We start from the raw sequence: 19589 nt of genomic DNA on the forward strand, positions 1-19589 counted from the left end.
GATTTCAAACAATATAAATAAAAATGCAACCGCAATCTTCTGCTAAAAATGACAAATATAATTACAAAAGGAACTTACATATTTTGTTTCTCGACCAGCTGCTCTTGGAAGAGTTGCAGGCATCTGCATTCAAATAAAGATAATCACACAGATGGAACAACCAAAGAATCAGCAATGAAACACAGTTTATATTGTGTCAATCCTCTAAAGATAATGGCTCCACTATAGTACCTTGTACATAATAAGTGATCAATACTGAATGGATGATAGACATTTACATATTTCTCACAGCTTGCCCACATACAAGTATAAAAAGGATCTGTGAATTCACTAGCGTGAAACTCCCTCTACCAACATAGATCAAAACCCCACTGTGATTTAGCACATTAAGATAAAAGGGATGGGCAGGAGATATTCTTTAGGAGACTAAGAATATATTACTTGTCCATGATCATATCTCTAGTATGTGCCAGAGATGGGATTTGAACACAGATTTTCTTGACTCCAATTCCATTACCCCACCTTTAAGGCTCACTGTCTCTTACTCTGAGCATTAGGATCATAGGTTTAAAACTAGTACAGATTGACCATTGATTTTATTTCTCTGATTAAATGGGATCAGAAAAAGATATTAAGATTACTATTCAGAGGGCAAATAATTAATCTATTTTCACTCAGGTTCAAATGTTTTGGAGAACATATAGCAAAATGAATTAAGTCACAAATATCATACTTTTTGCCCCAGCAATTCTGCTGCTAGCATTCTGTACCAAAAGCATTACAAAAAGAAAAAAAAAAGAGGGAGGTGTCCTATCTATAAAAAATATTTATAATTGTTCTATTTGTAACAGCAAAAAATGAGAAACAATCTACATGTCTAACAATTAGATAATGGCTGAATGCATTATGGTATATTAATGTAATTATGGCATTTCCAAAATGGCAAATCTGAAATATAGAAGGAAATATTGAAAGACCGATGTGAAGTGATGCAAAGTGAAATCATCAGAATCAGATTGGTTTACACATTGATAATGACTGGAAGAGATGGGGGAAAAAGGGAAAGAGAGAAGTGGGGAAGAAGGGAGAAGGGAGAGAAAGCAATGGGAGAAAGAGGAAGAGGGAAACAAAGGAAAAAGGGGAAAGGGAAAGTGGAAGGAGGAAGGCCCAAAGACAGAAGAATTCTAGACAAATCTAGAAGGGTACACAGAGCAAAAATTTCTTATTTGCTTGTTTCTTAATACTTTAGTTTTTTCCTTGTTAAAACTTCAGTGGTTTGGGTAAGATTCTGTCCCTTTTTTGTGTTTTTATTTAATTTCCTTTTATTTCCTTTATTAAGTTTATAATAACAATATTTAAATGTTGATATAATTATAGCCAAAAAGAGGAGGCATTGCACTGTTTGATGATTTCATGGGGTATGCCAAACAACAGCTTTCATACTAAAGCAAAATCAATCTCTCTCTCCCTCTTCCTCTCCCTCTCTCTTCCTCTCTCTCCCTCTCTCTCTCTCTCTCTCTTTCTCTCTCTCCCCCCCCCTCCCTCTCTCTCTCTCACTTGTTCTTGCTCTCTCTCTTGCTCACACTCCCATGTGTGCCTAAATAGATGTAGTATTTGTGTGAATAAAATAAGCAAATTAGTTAATGGAAGTCCATAATATTTTGAAAATCCTTCCTATAATATTTGTTGTTGTTCTTCAGTCATTTTTCAGCCATGTCTGACTCTTTGTGATGCCTTTTGGGGTTTTCTTGGCAAAGATACTAAAATGATTTGCCATTTCCTTCTCCAGCTCATTTTACAGATGAGGAAACTAAGGCAAGCAGGATTAAGTGACTTGCCCAAGGTCACTTAGCTAGTAAGTGTCTGAGGCTAGATTTGTACTTGGGAAGATGAATCTTCCTTACTCCATATCCAGTACTCTACCCACTGCATCATCTAGCTGTCCCCTCCTATAATATTTACAACTGACAAACAGCATTTCTTTATGTTATTAGACACACGGTAAAGTGGGCTTAATAAACTCATATCAACATTTTCTAGAAATAGGAATTACTATCCAAGTTAAGGACAGTTCTAGTCTATCACCATATATCCAACATCATCTATATACTACTTAAGTAAGAATTGTTAGTAAAAAGATATGTACAGGCTGACAATCAAAAGCAATTTGTTTGAAAGAACAAGCAGATTGGACAACACAGGTATGTTACCCCTTCAAATATTAGTATAAATGTGTGTATGTATGGTTGTGTGTGTGTGTGTGTATATATATATATACATATATACACACATGTGTATATACATATACACACAAATATATGTGTTATATATATATATGATTATGTGTGTGTGCAATTTTTAGAGCCCTCCCAAATGACTTCAGAAGAAGAAGAAAATTTAATCTCTACAATCTGAAGAATTCAAGATTGCTGGAGAACTTCACCCTCATTTCCCTTTGAGCTAAGTGGCAACAAAGTAACATTAGACAATCAACAAGGCAATACACACACATGCATGTGCGCACACACACACACACCCCTACACTTGAGCCCCTTGACATGCAATAAGCTTTAGCTTCCCATGCTAATATTTGGTCTTACAGATGCAGTGCAATAGCCTTCCTTTTTCTGCATCTCTAGAGTAGTCTATGTTATTACACATATATGTTGCACACATATGTTTGCACAGAAGACTTAAGTTTGCATGAAGCAAGTACTCCACTCATTTTTTTCTTTAGTGCCAGGCAGGTAGTAACTGCGTAATAAATACTTATGGATTGATAAGTCAGAAGGGACATTACATGGCAGTGGTTAGGTTGATTACATGGAAAACTCACATACTTTGTTTCCATCAGAGCCCAATGATGTCTGCATGGAACTTGAAGGAGAATCTGAAGGACACTAAGGGAGTAAAAGAGGGGATGGGGGGAGGCATAGAGGATGTGATGAATGGTGCCATGGTAAAGGAGAAATGAAGAAAAACAAAAACAAAAACAAATATTTTGAATTCAACAGTCTAGTCTAAGGCATTACCATGGACAAGGATTCCTGTAAGACCTTATCAATGGCAGCACAGAGCTCTTCAGTTTGCTGCCTGAGCTGTGCGGGGGAACAAAACTGGAAAAATCGAAACCAGTCACCGGGTTAGCACCATGCTTTGGGATTCTAGACCAAAAGCCCAAGAAATCTGTTATCATTACCTCCAGATGCGAGTCTAATGTGCTGTCCTTGGTGATCCTTTCTGACTTGGCAGGTTCATCTAGTGCCTAATGATAAACAAAATATTTTTGATATGATATTTCTATCAGAAATGAATGTCATGGCCAAGTTTCTTTATCTATTACTTCAAAGGAATCCCCAGCTGTGAGAGGGAAAAAATTTCAAAAGAAGCCTTATACCTCAACCAAATTCTTCAGATATCAAGGTTGTTTTTCCCCCTTGAAACTTTTTTTAATTCATTGAAGAATTCCCTGACTTAAAGGCAATTTCTCATGTGGAAGCATTTTCTTAGATGTAGCTCTGCCTCATAGAATTTCTCCAGTGGGATTGTAAGGTCTTACTTTAAAGTAAAAAAAAAAAAAAAGACTGGTTAGTAGTGGTTCTTAAATATATTCAAAAACTTGAAAAGAAGCCTGGTAATAATGGACACAGGGATGATCCTAGAGTCGAGAAAACTGGATTCAAGGCACATGCCATGTGACCACTGACAAACCTCTTAACCTTTCAGTACCATGATCAACTCTAAGCTAGAAACTTGGTGATAGGCAATTAGCATTAGAGGAAAGGGTCTCTATACTTGATGTTCTCTGCACGGATGAAGTCACAGGTAATACAAGAACTAATACAAGAACTTTCTCATCCAAATTGTCTATTGTCCCTTAGGGGTAACCACTGCTGATTCCATGGATGAGGTACTCATTCAAAATATGTCTGGATTTTTTTAATTGGAATAGCTTTCTGGGTAAGTTTCTAAGAAACAATAGAAAATCAGGCTTATTAATTTATATTCATGCCTTGTTTTTAGCCCAAAATAATGTAACTTGCCTTGATGAGGTGTCTTATTCAATAGTCTGGCTATGAATGAATGAAAAATGCATAACCTTTGGCAATTTCTAAAAATCAAATTCATCCTCAAAGCATGAATACTGGCCAGATGGATATTATTCAGAAGAAAGTACTGTTGCCTGAAAGACCTCCCAAAGAGAAATGGAAAGGGGTGGGGAGCACTTAACTAATGTGATAACTACCGGAAAAAGTGTAAATTAATTAATCAACAAGCTGTTATTAAATACCTTCTATGTGCCAAGCATTGTGTGAGGTATTGAGGATGCAAAGACAAAACTCAAACAGGTAGTCTCCCAAGGTAACTTGTTTAATAAGAAGACTTGCATATAGAAGTCATAGTTTGTCCACTAACTGAGATTAGTCTCACCCCCATTTGTACCTCCTATTAGTATAAAGAATTACAGATTTTCTTGTACTTTTAAAGTTGTCTTTAATCCCTATGACATTACCATTTTCTTATACTCATGCAGATCCAGTCACATCCCAAAAGATTCAGAACCTGCCACGCTGATGTTGACAATCATTATTGGTTTTTTTCCAATTTTCCTGTTTTACCAGCCACGGCATGTAACACCGGCCTTCTCTCCCCAAACTGAACATGCTAAATAATCTTCAGTGTATAAATGTTAAATCTGTTATTCTGCCAATCAGAAGGCAAGAAAGTAACATCTGTGTGGAGTGGGGTGGGGTACAGGAAGCGGGATTGTTCTTCTTTCACAGTCTTAGAGTATTATTACTTCCTTATTCTAGTTCCTGGAAGTTATCCCTTTCCAAAAACAGCCCAAGACCCAATCAGCTCTTTTGTCTGCCATATAATGCTGTGACTCATGTTGACTTTGCATCCAAGAAAAACATCCTAAATCTTTTCCAGAAAATCTTGTATATAATCATAATTCTATGATTTCATACCCATAAAAGTCAATTTTTTGAGCCCAGATAAAAGACTTTATATTTGGCCCTATTAAATTTCATGCTATTGGGTTTGATGCAATGATCTATCCTATTAAGATCACTTTTTCTCTCCTGACTGTCATGAAGTCTCTAAGTTATCCTTCCCATCTTTTGTGCCACCTTCATAGCTGATGAGGTTACCATATACGCTGTTAACAAGTCTTTGATAAAAAAAATGTTAAATGTCATAGAGCCAGGTACAGATGCCTGGTGCATTCCAATGAAAACCTCCTCCCTTTTTGCCATTATTCCATTAATAACTATTTTTCAGTGAGGCCACCCGACCAGTTCCAAATCCATCTAAGTCCTCATACCTTCACCTTTTCCACAAGTACAGTATGAGATACTTCATTAAATTTTGCTAAAATCTAGAGAATTTACAGCTACCACATTCCACTAATCAACCAGTTTAGCAACTCTGTTCAAAATGGAAATATGGTTAATCTGAAATGCCCTATTCTTGACGAAGCTATATAGGCTCTTTGTGAGCATTACTTTGCTTTCTATAGTAGATGGTCATTAGTCAGAATTGTTCTAGAATTTTGCCCAGAAACTGAAGTCAAATTCACTACTTTATAATTTATGGCTTCTTCAAAAATTATGACTTTTTCCTTACATAGGCCATCTCCTGCTCTCTATGATTTTTTATATATCACTAAGAGTGGTTCAACACTCATATCAACTAATTCTTTTTTGATTCACGGATATAAATTTTCTGAACCAAGTTATGAGAATTCATCAAGAGCAGATAGGTTCTCTCTTCCTATCGCCTTACTTATCTTTAGTATCAATTCAAAATGTGTTTTGTGTTGTCTAGTTCAAAGATAAATTCTCCTTGGCAGGAAAAAAAGTAGAATTTGACTATTGCTAGTTATCATTATCCTGTCCCCCTTAAACAGCAGTTCTATCCCTTATTTTATCTTCATCTTTTCCCCAATTCAGAAAAAATTAAAACTTTAAAAAAAATTTTCCTTTCCTTTCCTTACAGCTCCAACTCATTTAAGTTTTATAACTCTTCACATTATGTTACTCTACTAAGCTTTGCTATTTGTGTTCATAATCCTTTATTAATTTTCCTAATTTCTATGTTTTCTACAAATCCTTTAAAGTATAAGTTGGTTGGTGAGTTCTTTGTGTAGACACATCAGTCTCTTCAGAGAACTACCTTTTTTTACTTCTTCTGTCTTATGAACTTAAATCTTGAGCTTTCCATTCCTCCTAGGCTGGCTTCCTCTGTAGCATTTGAGTTCACAGGTCCATAGCATTTCTTCCTCTGAATCCTCTAAAATCTATTCTAGCCAAATCTGAGGTGCATGTTATGGCATGCCAAGTTTATCTCTTCTTCTATATCAAAAGTCCAAGGAAAGAGTCATGATTTCACCTCAAAGTTCCTGTCATTTCCTCACTAGGAATGATTTTTTTCCTCTTAAGGATTATTACACTCAAAATATACTTCCCTCTTGATGGTTCTACCACTTTAGGAAGAGTGAAATCATCATTAATGGTAATTCAAGAAAGTATTTGCTGACTTCCAGGGACAAAAGCAAGATGGCAGAGTAAAGAAAGCAATAAGCTCTGCTCTCCCAACATACCCATACAAACAACTTTAAAATAATGCCTCAAATAGAATTCTGGGGTGGCAGAGCAAACAAAATGTCAGAGTGAGACATTTTTCCAGCTCAACATCACTTGGCTGGGTGGAGTTGGAAGGAGAGATCTATGATACAAGAGTGGAGGCTGACCCATAGCCCACATGGATGAAACACCAGTGGTGGGACAAGGTGGTAGAAACAGAAGCAGTAGCAACTTTAGGAGCTCTCAAGGCAGAGGGTAAAGAGACTTCACAACTGCTCAGAAAGAGATTACATGGGACCCCCGTGCTAGCAGTGGAGACAGGACCAACTGCCTATGCCCTGTTCTGACTTTTAGGTCATAGTTCAAGGATGAAGAGGTGCATTTTCAGTCAAGAGGTAGTGGAAGCTTTGTGGAACAATATCACTCTTGGTAACTAGAGATCAGGGACCCTGATAGAATGTATTAGAAACCAGAATTCAACAATATGTTGTTTCCGAGAAACACACTTGAAACAGAGAGAGACACAAAGAACTGACATAGGGAGCTGGATTAGAATGTATTAGGCTTCAGCTGGCATTTTAAAAAAGGCAGGAGTAACAATCATGATCTCAGTCAAAAAAGACCAGAAATAGACCTAATCAAAAGGGATAAGCAGGGAAGCTACATCTTGCTAAAAGGCACCGTAGACAGTGAAGTAATATCAATGTTCGATGTCTATGAACCAAATGGCATAGTATCCAAACTCTTAAAGGAAAAGTTCAATGAATTACAGGAGGAAATAGAGAGTAAAACTGTACCACTGGGGGACCCCCAACTTTCCTCTCTCAGAGCTAGATATCTAACCATAAAATAAATAAGACATGAAGGAGATGAATAGACTCTTAGAAAATTTAAATATAATAGCCCTATGGGGAAAACTGAATGGGAATGGAAAAGAATATGCCCTTTTTATCACCTTAATGGCACATGGCATTTTCATGGCACATGACACCTTCATAAAAATTGGCCACATATTAAAGCATAAAAACCCCACAACCGAATGCAGAAAAGCAGAAATATTAAATGTACCTTTTTCAGAAAAAGAAAAATAATAAACCTATTTCCTTAAAGAATATCGATGTAAAAAAATTTTTAGAACATACTAGCAAGGAGATTACAGGACTATATCCCAAAAAACATACACTATGACCAGGTGGGATTTATATCAGGAATGCAGAGATACTTCAGTATTAAGAAACCTATCAGCATAACTGACTAAATCACAAAAACAACAAAAATTATGTGATTATATCAATAGATGCAGAAAAATACAATACTCATTTCTATTAAAAATACTAGAGAGTATAGGAATCAATGGAACCTTTCTTTAAATGATAACTAGTATCCATCTAAACCCAAGAGCAAGCATTATCTGTAACAGGGTTAAACTTGAATCCTTCCCAAGAAGATTAGGATGAAACAAGGATTTCCATTATCATCACTATTAAACATTGTACTAGAAATGCTAGCTATGGCAATAAGATAAGAAAAAGAAATTTTAGGAATAAAATAGGCAGTGAGGAAACAAAAACTATCACATTTGTGATGATATGATTACATGTAATTAGGAAATATTTAACAAAATAAATAAAAATATATTATAAAAAAAGAAAATATTAGCTGTTGTTTTTGGAAGAGTAGCAAATCCAACAAATTTCTGAATATTTATAATCCCAAATCCCAACAAAGTCTTGCCTCTATGTCACCTTTGTGGAATGAGGATTACACCTGGAATATGTCTCTAAAAGTATAAACTTCATTCAAAAGAAACAGATAACTGGCTGTAAGGGGGAGGGGCAGTAGAATGGTAGCGTTGTACATAGTGGAAAGCACTTAAAGTTGTCCATTACATGAAGGCAATTGGTGGGACATAGGAAACATATCAATTGTCTGTCTAGGGATAAATCGTGTCTCTTTAGCCCTTACATAGAAAGGTATCCCTACTCTGAGTCGACCATTGTAAGAGCCTGCTCTTAGGATTCAGCTCTGGAAAAAATATTAAATTCTTCGCAACTCATTTGCACCTCTTGAAGAGGGCAAAATGAGAAAAGGGGGATTTCTCTCCCTCTTCCCCAACAGCAACATTTTCTTGCAGCTGAAACACATGGCCATTTGAAAGATATAGAAGCACATGGCTTGAGAGAGGAATTCAAAGAGATCATTTCCTGAATCTCAACCTTCTGTGTAGGGTCTCAAAGAAAGAGAACTTAAGAGATTGGAACTGGGATTCTGTTGCTTGGATAGACTTCAGACCTAAGACTTCCAGGGAACAGAAGTGGGGGAGAATCTCTAGTGGTTCTGGGGTAACTCTGTCTGAAAGAATATTCTATTGTTCCATGACCAACAACTTCAGCTTAACCAGAAGCTGACGGTAGGAGAAATTAGAGCAAACTGTTGGAGCAATGAACCCAGAGAGTAAGCACAATGAGCCCATTAGAGCAACAGATCTAACATGGAAGTATCTGGCAGATTCCTGCAGATCAGGATCCAGCAGAAACTATAGATCAAGGGTAAAGGTAGCAGCATGAAAATGTTAGCATCCCTGTCACTCTGCAGCACTATGGCACTGGAGATAGGAACTACTCCTCCTCTGACATTGTTTGGTCATATATGTTCCTTTACATGAATACCTCTCCCTGTGTGAGCCCTTATTATATACATTTCCTACGTATGCCAGGATACTTGTGACTTCCATGTGTGTCCACTTTCTTTGCTGATACTTGGTGCATTTCAGGGCAATTAAAGCCCATGTTTATGATGTAAAATTTTTGTTGGCACTTTTCTTAATATGTAATTTCCTCAAATGCCTTTGATGTGAGCTCATTGTGTCTTCTAGCTGATTACTGCTGAGTAAATACATCAGCAGAGACACAAGAGCTATAGTTTTAGGAGAGCAAACCCAAAAAGTACTTTAAACCTGGGGTAGCTGTGCTGTAGGGAGACCCAAACTATAAGTGAAAGCTGGGATAGGAGGCACCCCAGCAGAGACTATATTTTTAGTCAACTGATTGTTATTTAGTCTGGCTCCGTGACCCCATTTGAAATTTCCTTGGCAAAGATACTCGAGTGGTTTGCCATTTCTTTCTTTGGCTCATTTTACAGAAGAGGAAACTGAGGCAAGCAGGTTTAAGTGATTTGCCCAGGGTCACACAGCTAGTAAATGCCTGAGGTCAGATTTGAACTCAGGTCCTCCTGATTCCAGGACCAACACCCTATCCACTGTGCCACCTAGATACTGCATTGGTCCAATTGGCCCAGAAGTCCAAATCCTATTCCCAAACATTAATTTATTAACCAGCTGTTCAGCTTTTCTCTTCTGTATCCCTCGCCTTCATTGGGCAACAGTGATGAAAACTACACCTGTGTTCCTAAAGTCTTCAGCTCCTAACCAAAGACTTCATAATACTGTTGGCAATGCTTTCTGGGGACCTTTTGGCAATATCATTTGTGACCACACGAATCACTAGAAATGGGTATCAGCCATCCGTTTTGACAAGTCTTGAGAGATTCTCTTGTATACCTTGGAGTCTTGCCCTAGGAAGGCAGCAGACTTCCTGTTGCTGTTATCAAGTCAACAAAGCAGGGAGTCAGCAACTGACAAAAACATTTTTCTTCCTCTGACCCTTTCTAGATGATCCCTTACTGGAAAGCACCTGTGCATAGTAGTCACATGGCCTTGACAGACATATAAACATCTTACCCTCACTGCAAGTTACTGCAAACTTCTCCTGGATCTTTATATTATAGCTCCTGGTACTGAGGTACTCAGTCTGTCTGCGGAATTACTTCTGGGAGATTATAGCTTCACCTAATTAGTACCTCTTCAGTACCTTTTATAGCCTCTTATCACTTATTAACAACTTGACAGCCACAAACATGTTCTTTTGTTTTTTTTTTCCCTCAATAAATACTGCCTGCTGTCAACATTAGATCATAAAAAAGTGAACTTTTTTAATGAAATTTATTGATTTCCTTGTTATAGGTAATTCCAAGTAAGGAAATTTCCTCTATCAATGCAGATCAGTACCTAATCTATAATTTATATATGGAGTATTAGCTAGGCCACTGAGAAGTTGTGACTCATACAAGGTCTTATAGTCACTATTTGTCAGAGGCAAGACTTTGACTCAGGTCTTCCTAACTCCAAGGCAAGTTCTCTATCCACTACACTTAGTTACTATGAGAATGGGAGTGGGAAGTTCTCTGGACAAAGCCAATGAATTAAAAAGGCTGAAATGAATAATATGATAATACTATGGTGACATCAACCTTCTTATATCACAAAAAACCTGTCATACATTTTCTCCCTTACCTCCCTCAGCCTAAGAGGGGAGGGTAAAAGAAGAAAAAGCCCAAAGTAGAGGTAGACAGAAAATCACAACTGAGCCTCAAAGAACTATGACTTCAGTATCAAAGTTGTAGCAATAGAGAGAGCAGCAATGTCCCAAGAGAAATAGTTTATGGACTGACTCAAGAAAAGGACTTATATGTATAAAATTTTTATAGCAGCTCTTTTCTGGTGGCAGAGAATTAGAAATAGTGGGGATACCCATCAATTGGGGAATGGCCAAACAAATTGTGGTATCGTTCTGATGAAATACTATTGTTCTGTAAGAAATGATGAGCAGGATGCTCTCAGAAAAACCTGGAAAGACTTACATGACCTGATGCAAAGTGAAATGAGTAGAACCAGAAAGATATTGTACACAGTAACAGCAATATTGTAAGATGATCAATTGTGAATGACTTAGCTATTCTCAGCAATACAATGACTCCAAAGGATTTATGATGAAAAATGCTATCCATCCCCAGGGAAAGAACTGATGGAGGGTGAACACAAATTGAAGCATACTTTTTTTTACTTTCTTTTTCTTGGATATTGGAGGGACTGTTTTTGGTCTATGTTTTCTTTTACAACATGACCAATATTGAAATGTTTTACATGACCAAACATGTATAATCTCTATCAAATTGTTTGCCTTCTCAATGTGGGCAACTAAATATTTTAAAAACAAATGCTAAAAATTGTTTTTACATGTAATTGGAGAAAAATAAAATACTTATGCAAAAGAGATACTTACTCAAAAAAGATATGAAAGGTATCAAATGTCCTAAAGACAGGTTCTGAGGTAACTGGGAGCTGTCATTCAGTAGTGCTGAAACTAGAAGATAAGCCAAGTTTCCATTCTTAGACATTCCCCATCACTGGATGGTTTCAAGCAGAGTCCAAATGACCTGCTTGTCCAAGATGCTATAGATGAGGATTCCATGACTTCTGATGTCCCTTCCAATTCTTAGATTCTATAACTCCTGAAGATCTGAAGCAAGTAAGTCCAGAGTTGCTATTTTTAAAATAAGAAACAATGAAAAAACTCTAGGGTTTCCTAACAGCCTATGGCAGTCATCTTCCTTCACACTAGAACATGACTTTGCTGATGGTGCTAAAAAGTCAATGTACATACAACAGTGGAGCTGAAAAACCTGATGAGTAACCTGAAGTTTCCTTTCACATTGAGCCCATGCTGTCAGCCTTCTAATCAGCTGCTATAGCAGCTGTTTGTCGCTCTGACTACACCTCAGGAGTCACTGGTGGCTTTGATCACCCAGAGTCATCACCAATTCTAAGCTTTGTACATAGGGTCATTCTGTCTTCTCTGGTTTCCTGGCAATCCACAGGAAGTCTCACTAGCTTTCTGGGTTTGTGTGACAAGAGCTGATAATCAAATCTTGCCATCACAGGAGGCTGCTACTGCTTATATCCTGCCAAGTTCTCAACTTTCTGATGATTCTGGATGGAAATCTACAATTACTGCCTCTCTACTTTACAAGAAACTATCTGACCTATCTTTACCTTTCTTGGCTTAAGGTCACGTAATAAATCACTTAAAAGGAAGGTTGGTACTTCCAGCTCTTCTGAAATATATTCCAGGAAAGATTAAAGGCTAAAATGTACGTGATAAAACTAGAATAGCCTTGAAACTTATAGTCATTGATCTTTTATTGAATAAGGGTTATTTGTTCAAATATATAATCTCATGCTCTCCCTTCCAGGTATTTTAAAAGTAACCATTTCATTTTTGTAACTGAAAAGTACATCAATAGACAACCAAAAAAAGAGAGATTGACAAAAATCTAACACCAGATCAGTATCTGACAATTAAGCCAGCAGGGTGTCATTCCTTCATCTATAACATTTTTCATTTTGATTGATGATAGGCAATGACAGTAAGAAAGTATTTGCTAGAAATTTATATTACCACCCACATCAGACTAATACATTTAGGCACATATAGGGCACACCTCTGAAATTACTTTTTAAATTCTCAGTAGGAAACATTCCAGGTTTTTCAGAAAGATGATTCATCGGTTATGCATGGTTGGGGTTTGAAGAAAAGTAGCAGTATATGCTTCATGTATTTTGAGCTGGAAGGGACTCAGAAATCATCTAGCTTAACCTTACCCCAAAAATGTACAGCTAAAGAAACTAAGGCCTTGAGAAGTGAAGTGACTTGCCCAAGTTCTCACTGTAATATGTTGCAAAGTTGGGGTTTAAACCTAGGTGTCTTGACTAACTTTGAAGCTCTTACTGATGTACCATATCATAGGAATATGCTAGAATTGAAAATTCATGTCTACATATATATATATATATGAACTATTCTTTTTTTAATTTTTTTATTTTACCAGAACATAGAGTAGAAGAAACAAAATCATATCATAAACTTAAATATTGAAATTTGAATACAAAATAAGAAAAGAAGAAAAGCATGTCATGTGCATAGCAGAACATAAGAGAGGATTCAAAATATGTAACAATAAATTTTCATTTCAAGAAAGCCTGTATGATAAATAATACATCTTATGTTGAGAATTGTCCATCTTTTCTTTGCTTCTTTGTGTTTTCTTTTGTTTTCTGCTGTGCACTTTTTAACTTTGTTCTTTTTCCCCTCCCCCCTAGCCCCCAGAAGGCTATAATATAATTTAGATATGTTTCTCAATATATACATACACATACAAACATATACATATACATATATACATACATATATAGATGTATACTTTCCCAAACATACTCTACTCCTGATCTTTATTTTTATGTTTGTACATATCTCTTGTTTCCTCCTGCCTTGACTACTTTACTTCTACCCGCTATCTTGCTCTCTTATTACTTGCCTTCCCCCCTCCAAGGATCCCTCCCCTATCCTCCCATTCCCATTAATCTAAACACCCTTCTATACCCCCCTTTTACCTATTCCTTCATTCTCTCCTCTAAAGATCCCTCCTTTGTCCTCTCCCCCCTCTCTGTGCCCCTACCATTTTATTTCTTCTAAACTTAGAAGACTTTTATGGACTTCTAAATATATATGTATTGTTCCCTCTTAAACCCATTCCTGATGAAAGTAGGTTACCAGAACTACCAGCCCTCCTCCCTCATCTAATTCCTCCATATACTTTCTTCCTCTTTTACCTCATTTGTGTAGAATAGTTACTCTTTTTAGCTGTTTCTAAATGGTTTTACTTTTTCAAATTCATATCATAGTCAGGTTTACCCCAATCTTTCTTATGAGCTGGCCAATTATTAATAAGAATGTTAGACATACATTTTACATTATATGAAAGGTAAACAGTCTGTCCTCTTGAATCCCTTATAATTAGTCTTTTGTATATACTTTATGTTTCTCTTGGTTCTTGTATGTCGAATCTTGAAAGTCTGAGAGTTTATCAAATATCCATTTTTTTGTCATTCAAAATAATACTTAACTTTGCAGGGTATGATATTTTCAGCTGGTGCCCCAGGCCTTTCACTCTTCAATACATTGTGTTCCAAGACCTGGGGTCCTTTAATGTCTCTGCTGCTAAGTCTTGTGTAATTCTGATTGTGGCACTCATATTTAAATTGTTTTAATCTTGATGCTTTTAATATTTTATCCTTGAGTTGGGGGTTCTGGAATTTGACTATGATATTCCTATGAGTTTTCCTCATAGGATCTCTTTTAAGTGGTGATTGATGAATTTTTTTCTATTTCTACTTCCCTGCTTTGTTCTAATACTTTAGGACAATTTTCTTTAATTATTTCTTGTATTGTTGTATCAATATTTTTTTTGATCGTATCTTTCAGTTAGTCCAGTTATTTTTATATTTTCTCTTCTTGATCTATTCTCCAAATCTGTTGTTTTTCTTATAAGATGTTTTGCTTTCTCTTCAATTTTTTCATTATTCATGTTTTGTTTAATTGTTGAAAAAAATGTGTTGGGATTATAGAGCAAAGCTAAAGAATACCTCATGGGCCAATTCATTCAATCCCCTAATTTTACAGAGAAAGAAACTAAGGCCCAAGATTAAGTGACTTATCCAAGGTCACATAAGGAGTAAACACCAGAAATAGTAATTGAACCCTGCTCCTCTGACTCAAGAGCCAGTACTCTTTTCATTGAATATTCAGTTTACCATTCCCAGTTTGTATCAAGTTTAAACCTATTTCTTTTTACTATTTGGTCCCTCATAAATAAGGTAAAATGATAAGCAATTCCATTAATCTATCATGCCAGGCTCACTAGGGTAAATCATCTCAAATTCCTCATTCTTCCTGGTGATGACAAAGTATCTGTGCTGTTCAAATATTATACTACTTCTAAAGAAAAATGTCTTCATCAGTGTAGCCACTTTCTCTGCTGATGCAGATCACAGATCCCCTATGTTTTAGTAAATGGCCTCCATGGTTTGCAATGGCTAAAAAAATTTTTAAATCATCTTTTGGTGATTCCCTTCTTATGATGAGCTTCTCTGAACTTAACTCTGCTCACTTTCTAAGGAAAAAAAAGTTTCCTGGTTCTCTTCCACCTCTCTGACCAGTCCTTCCATTTTCTCAGATCTCACTCACTATCCATGAGTTTCACCCAATACTTTGTCTCAGGTCCCCTTTTCTTCTTCTATACTTGGTGGTCTTCTCAGCTCCTGTGGGTTCAATGATCACCTCTATGAATATGACTCCCAGATCTATATCCAGTTTCATATAGCCAATTGCCCTTTAGACATCCAGAACTAGAAAGCCCACAAGCACCTCAAACTCAACATGCCAAACAGAACTTGTGACCCTTTCCCCAAAACCCTTCCCTTTTCCCAATTTTCCTATTACTGTCTAGAGAACCACAATTCTCCCATTCAACCAGGCTTGAGACCTTAGTCTTGTACTAGCCTTCTCACTCACACTGATCATCCATATCTAATTTGCTATCAGATCTTGTCCTTCTACCTACATAATACCTCTTGTACATATCCCTCCTTTCCACTCACTTAGCAAGCATTCTTCATCACCTGGACTATTATGATAGCCTTCTAATTGGTTGGCTTGGCTTGTCTCTCCCCCTGCCAAGTCATCCTTTACTCAGCTGCCAAAATGATTTTAATAAAGTGTAGATTGGACCATGTCATTATCTGCCATCCAACCCACAATCACCACCACCACCCCTAGTTAATAAGCTCCATTGGCTCTCTTTTACTTCTGGGATCAAATGTGAAGCCCCTTATTGGTATTTAAAGCTCTTCATATCCTGGACCCTTCCTACCTTTGAGGCATCTTACATTTTATTTCTTTCCATGCATTCTATAATCCAGCAACATGGTGCTACTTGCTGTTCCACACACATGACATTCCATCACTTGAAACTTTGCACTGGCTGTCCTCCATGTCCAGTATGCTCTCCACTCTTACCTCCATCTCTAGGCTTCCTTTCAAAAATTTTGCTCAAATCCCACCTTCTACAGGGGGTCTTTCCCATCCTTCCCACTACTAGTGATTATGTCTGAGATGATATTATATGTATATCTATATCTATCTATTTATCTATATACATACATATCTTATATATGTATCTACTACATATAGTATATGTGCATATTCAGTATATGTATATATACATCCAATATATCTTATATATTTATGTTATAATATACCATATCATATATATATATATATATATAATATGGACAGATATATAATCCATATCCTATATATCTTGTACATATTTACACATTGTTTGTCTCCCCAATTAAAATGTAAGCTTTGGAGGGGAAGAGACTGTTTTTACCTTTCTCTGTATCTCCAGCTTTCATTACAATGCCTGGTATACAGTAAGTGCTTAATAAATGCTTGCTGATTGACAATAGGCGTTCAGCCAAAACCTTTCCAGCTTGGTAGGCCCTGCCAATGGTCTCGATTTGTTGGCATACCATATGAGAGCCCTGTACCACCTCCATACCATGAGAAGATTTAGTAGAGAAATTTAGTGGAAGAAAATCAAATGATTTGTAGAAAATTTGCTCAATAAGTACACCAAAGGAAAAAGCATTTCATAGGAAGAGCTCCAAAATCATAATTTTTTGGTTATTGTCACTGACTTTATTGTTACTGCTCCTTTTTTGCCTTGACAGAGTAGAAAAGTGTTTGAGGGGCTCAGTCAGTCTTGTACAATGAAAGAAAGTTTGCATTGTAATACATTCTAAGCAACAGAAGGTGCTGGGTGGGCCTAAAGCAAGTGTATTTCATGTGATCATACATTTAGAGCTGGATAGAGGCCCCTTAGTCTAGAGGTTTTACCCTGAAGCTTATGGACCCAGGGTTCATGTACAGATTTCAAGGGACTCACAAACTTGGATAAGAACTAATGGATTTAAAAACATTATTGTGATAAATTGACCACAGGTTTCACCAAACTACCTTCTTAGCTCATTGACACCAAAAATGACCTATATAGTTACCTAGTCTAACCTCCTCATTTTACAGATGAAGATTTGTAAGTAACTTCACCAAGGTCAGACAGCTAGTCAAAGACAGAGTAGAGATATGAATCTGAATCTTCTAATTCCAATAGCCTCATGCTTTCCACTATAGCACATTCCTTCTTTTCCCTTTCAACAGAAAAAGGTTTTCTTTACTGCAAATTTCTCAAAACGGGTTAAATAAAATCCTACCATATTCAATCTCACCATTCCAAATCTCTTCCACCAAACTCCCGATGTCTCTATGTATGTCCTCATAAGCTGGATCTGGTCTGAAAATTCACTGAGAGGAAGGAGCAAATTTAGAAAAATGTAATCTTCTAGTATAGTTGCTTGCCAGGCCCATGTCTGGTTCCTTCTTAATTTCTGAAAAGTCTGGGTCTTGCTTTTCAGCTTTACTGCCAAATCATCTAGTTTAAACATCTTTCCAAAAGTTGGATAGTGACTAGGTCTCTGTTCATTTCTTTCTTTTGAGACATGTAAACCACTAAAATGTCCCCAAAATACAGATGTTCAAAAAAATAATTAGATTTGTTTTTGATTCTCATACTTCCTAAAACTTAAGATAAGTTGATTTAAGGACTAATATACCTTTCATTCAGTTTTACAGCAACATTTCCTGGTTCCTCATCTTTCTCCTTTTCCCTAGGAAAAAAAAAAGTAACTTCCATTCCTGTCCCTTTCATTTCAATGTATTGTACCAAGTGAATACTAAATTTGAAACTGAATTAATTATTAATTTATTTAAGAACACACACATACTGTTGAATTACAGATTTCTTGAACAATTTTAGCAATGCAGTTGTTTAAAGGTATAACAAAGAAACTAAACTTTCTTTGTTAAAAAAATATCATCACATGGAAGAGATGAGAGATTGAATTTAATACTACTCTTATCCTCATGGGCATACACTTACAATGTCTCTTCTTAAAGCAGCGAGAATGATCATAATTTACATTGAAAATTAAAACTTGCTTATCCGTGGAATTCTAAATCTTGCTTCCTATTCCTACAGCAAAGCTCAGAAAATACAAAAGAGCTTTTTAGAGCAATGTGTCTCTTTATACTCACTGACTGGGCCAGAAGAATATCCAGTAAATTTAAAGAAACTACCTAGTCCACATGTCTCTGCTGCAGAGCTCAATTTGTGGAGCAGAGGTCCATATAGCCTGTTAATAGGCAGTCAATACTTCTCTGGTTTCTATGCTTTGGTTGGTTTCTACTCATTTGTGGGATTCTCTCCACTTGTGTTTTATTTTCATGTTAATGTCAGACAATATCATTATTGGGAAGAGTTAGAGTACAAGAGCCTGAAGCCAACATATTTGAAATCTGCTAGCTAACACTAGTCTCTAGTTCTAGAGGTTTTAGTTAAGTGTTTGAATTTAGAATAATCACTTTCTGAATTTTTACTGAGAAAAATAATGGAGTACGGAGAAACAGTATGGTAGAGTGTGAAAAAATGCTAGTTTGGGAGTAAAAGGATCTGGTCTCAATTCTTGAATCTGACATCTACCTGTATGACTTTGAGTCATTCCACTCTAGATTTGCATATCCTCATCTATAATATTAGAGGTTAGAATAGATATCTCTAAGAATCCTTCTAGTTCTAATTTTATAATCCTTTTAAATTTAAATTTTTATGTTGGTAATTAATTATTGAATAGGAATAACATAAATCTGAAGTTCCATATAGATAGATGACATGTAGCTTTAGAAATAGAGATAGAGATATCTATGTACAGATAGATATCTATCAATTTATATAGTATTTTTACCTATGTAAAGATAAATATCTACATCTATGATACTTATGATAGATACTTATATCAGCATATAGATAAAGCTTTATAAATATCTATATCTAGATATAAACATAAGCTGAAGTTTTCATACACCAAAAAAAATGTGGATTTTATCCAGAGAAATTAAATCATACACCAAGATCCATGTGCAGTCATAAATTTCTATTTAGCTTCAACTTAGAGACAAAATCTCCCCCTCACAGAACTTTTTTTTAATTTTCAGAAAGTTATATTATTCCTTATGTTCCACAACATTCCAACTCCAGACTCCATGCCTTTTCATTGGTTGGTCCCCATGCTCAGAATTCTGCCCCCTCCTCATCTCTGCCTCCTCTTTTCTCTGTCTTCCTTCAGGTCTCAGTTAAAATCCAGAT

The 19589-nt window shown here is 36.3% G+C and overlaps 1 protein-coding gene across 8 annotated transcripts in view; it reads right to left on the bottom strand.

The window, feature by feature from the left end:
* LOC118856549 (muscular LMNA interacting protein) overlaps positions 1-19589 on the bottom strand; it is a 386664-nt gene that overhangs the window by 149494 nt on the left and 217581 nt on the right. For 5 of the 8 annotated variants that reach the window (XM_036766912.1, XM_036766909.1, XM_036766916.1 and 2 more), the window contains 4 exons: positions 3200-3265; positions 3033-3116; positions 2841-2900; positions 79-123 (listed from right to left, as the gene is read on the bottom strand). In XM_036766912.1, the coding sequence (XP_036622807.1) occupies positions 79-123; positions 2841-2900; positions 3033-3116; positions 3200-3265 (255 nt within the window). The remainder of the gene's footprint in view (positions 1-78; positions 124-2840; positions 2901-3032; positions 3117-3199; positions 3266-19589) is intronic. The other 3 variants (XM_036766910.1, XM_036766911.1, XM_036766913.1) reach the window with 3 other exon arrangements.

Source organism: Trichosurus vulpecula, chromosome 7, assembly GCF_011100635.1.
Source record: "Trichosurus vulpecula isolate mTriVul1 chromosome 7, mTriVul1.pri, whole genome shotgun sequence".
NCBI lineage: Eukaryota > Metazoa > Chordata > Mammalia > Diprotodontia > Phalangeridae > Trichosurus > Trichosurus vulpecula.